Here is a 2,959-nt window from a genome sequence, read left to right on the forward strand (position 1 = left end):
AAGTTATCAGAATGTACAAGGCAACAAATGTGTTGGGTACACTGTGAACCAGCCCTTGTTCACAAATGAACTTTCAAACATCCAGGGGAGTGGCAGTGTCAGGTTGAAGGCGGCGTGCAACTGCCTGACGTTCATGACACAAGTCAATGGCGTCTATGTCCTTGCTTTCTCCATCTCATAGTGCTGTTTCCCGCTTGGTTCAATGTTCCACAAGTTGTGTGTTTGTTATCCCATTAAGTGATTTCACATCATACAGGAAACTAAAAAACAGACTTCATCTGCTGCACTTGCTGAAAACGTTCCAGTACAGAGTTGATGGCAACATCAAGCACAGAAAAATAGAAGTTGACTTTAAAGTTCACTTTTGCATTCTGCACTAGTGTGTCTTCTCCTTCATAGTCAAACTGCCTTTTCTTTTTCCTAGGACGAACGGAATCTGCAACAAACACTGGGTCTATCTCCATATCATTAGCCAATTCAGTAGCATCAACTAGTACCTTTTCAAATTCTGTATCACTTCTTCCCTCTTCCAGAAACATTCTAGTGCATTCCATTTGTTTTAATGCTGATGAAATATCATTTTCTTTTGCTTGTAGTTGCTTGCTGGTAATGTTTATTTAAAAAAAAGAATGTTATACCAAACGATCAATGAAACCAAAAATTTGAATGTTGCAATGCCATTTGCATGAGCTTTAGCTTCTGCACGTGTGGAATTTCCAGATGATCCAAGGAGAGTAGAATCTGTTGCCATTTCAGTAAGAGCTTCCTATATGTCACCAATTTGGTAACGGGTGGGTTTTAGTGCATCTATCCGACTCTCCCATCGTGTTTCACTCGGAGGTTTTACTGTTAAGCTTTGTACATGACGTTTCAGTACATCCCAACGATGAGTTGAAGCTGAGAAGAATACATAGAGCTTTTGTATCAGGCCGAAAAAATTAGTTGCTTCTAAGCAGCAACTTGCTGCATCATTCACCACAAGATTTAATGTGTGTGCTGAGCATGGCACGAACAGTGCCCTGGAATTTCTTTGAAGGCTTTTCTTCTGTGCACCATATTGCTGCCATTATCATAACCTTGACCTCGCAAGTTGTCAATGCACAGATCCATTTTCTTGAACTCTTCCAGAATAGTTTCAGCCATGAATGCACCAGTGGTTTCTTGTAGTGGCACATAACACAAGAAGTGTTCTCTCACAGCTATCACAGCATTATCTTCAGCTTGAACAAACCTGATTATTACTGTCATTTGCTTCACATGACTCACATCAGGTGTGTCGTCCCAAATTATTGAAAAATATTTTGCAGTACGTGCATTTCTCAGAATTTCTTCCTTAATAGCATTTGCTAATATGTCTATCAATTCATTCTGAATGCTTTTTCCTAGATAATGTACATGTGTTTCTTCATTCCTTATCTTCCGCTGATGTTCACTCATAACTGGACCAAACAGTGCCATTAGTTCTACAAACTTTAAAAAATTTCCATTTCCTGCACTGTACAATTTTTCATTTGTTCCTCGAAAAGAGAGATTCTGCAAACCAAGTACCCTAACTAAGGCAATAAGTCGTTCCAAGATTTGTTGCCAATAATTTTCAACTCTTTCTCTTGCACACTGAGTTTCATCATCTATTGTTTTGTGTTTCTTCAAACGCTGCTCAAGCTCTTTGCAATTGCCCTCATTGTCCAAATGATCAGGTAATTTTTCATGTGATGACGGTAATGATGACAAGTTTTTTCAGTCTCGTAATCCAATACTAGAAAGTGAAGAAATGCGTTTCATGCCAAACAGCTTGCAACAGAAACATATTACAGAATCAGTTGACACTGAATATTATAGCCACTTTCGGTGCATAACTTCTCCATTGGGTAAATGTCTTTGATAATGGAAGTTCGAAAACTTTCTCTGTTTTTTATCTCTTGAAAGCCTGATATCCAATATCTGCATGGGTCCAGGTTGCACTAGTTGCTGCTTTAACTGATCATCAAGGCTAGTCCATGTTGCTGGATCACTGTAGTCTATATCAGACAGTGTAGGCCTACCAGAGTGCTTCATTGGTGTGTTACTTTCTTCATCCTTGGTCACTGTGCCTTCATTTTTAGACTTATCTTTATCTGCAGTTCCCTGAACGTTTACTTCAATCTCTAATTTTTCTTGTGTACTGGTGCTGTTTCCAGGATCTATCATCGTACTGTTAGCTGTCTCTGGTTCATCTTGCGTATCGGTGCTGTTATTAGGTTCTATCTGTGCTATCTCTGCTGCTGTCTCCGCAATCTGGTGTGTAGATACGATGTATACATTATATACCCCCACTGCACTCTGTTTTTTCTCTCGCAGACCTAGTGATGCTGTCTTTACATTTCATCTCTACTTCCTTGTCTGTCTTTTTCTCTGATTTTGCATCAATTTTGGTTGCATCATGAGATTCATGACCCAGTTCATCAGTCTCCCGCAGCAGATACTTAAGAAATGATCTTTGTCGTTTGGCGTCTTCTTTTTCTCGTTCAGCTTTACGCTTGCGATACTGAGCTCCAGATGGGCGCTTAGACATACATACATACATACATACATATACCATGGCACTTCCCCCAATTTTGGGGGGTAGCCGACATCAACAAAGAAATAAAAACAAAAAGGGGACCTCTACTCTATACGTTCCTCCCAGCCTAACAAGGAACTCAACCGAGTTCAGCTGGTACTGCTAGGGTGTCACAGCCCACCCTCCCACATTTTCCACCACAGATGAAGCTTCATAATGCTGAATCCCCTACTGCTGCTACCTCCGCGGTCATCTAAGGCATCGGAGGCAGCAGCAGAGCCTACCGGAACTGCGTCACAATCGCTCGCCATTCATTCCTATTTCTAGCACGCTCTCTTGCCTCGCTCACGTCTATCCTCCTATTATCCAGAGCTTCCTTCACTCCATCCATCCACCCAAACCTTGGCCTTCCTCTAGTAC

At 41.1% G+C, this 2,959-nt stretch overlaps 1 protein-coding gene across 1 annotated transcript; it reads right to left on the minus strand.

Annotated features, from left to right (window-relative positions):
- Positions 1 to 766: 766 nt before the first annotated feature.
- On the minus strand, positions 767 to 1,458 carry LOC137622505 (zinc finger MYM-type protein 1-like). The gene is made up of 2 exons (XM_068353110.1): positions 1,014 to 1,458; positions 767 to 897 (listed from the first exon to the last, which is right to left on the minus strand). Exons 1-2 carry the CDS (start codon positions 1,456 to 1,458, stop codon positions 767 to 769), a joined length of 576 nt encoding a protein of 191 aa, XP_068209211.1.
- Between the last annotated feature and the right edge of the window lie 1,501 nt (positions 1,459 to 2,959).

The sequence above is a fragment of the Palaemon carinicauda genome, chromosome 29, assembly GCF_036898095.1.
Source record: "Palaemon carinicauda isolate YSFRI2023 chromosome 29, ASM3689809v2, whole genome shotgun sequence".
In the NCBI taxonomy this organism is placed as follows: domain Eukaryota; kingdom Metazoa; phylum Arthropoda; class Malacostraca; order Decapoda; family Palaemonidae; genus Palaemon; species Palaemon carinicauda.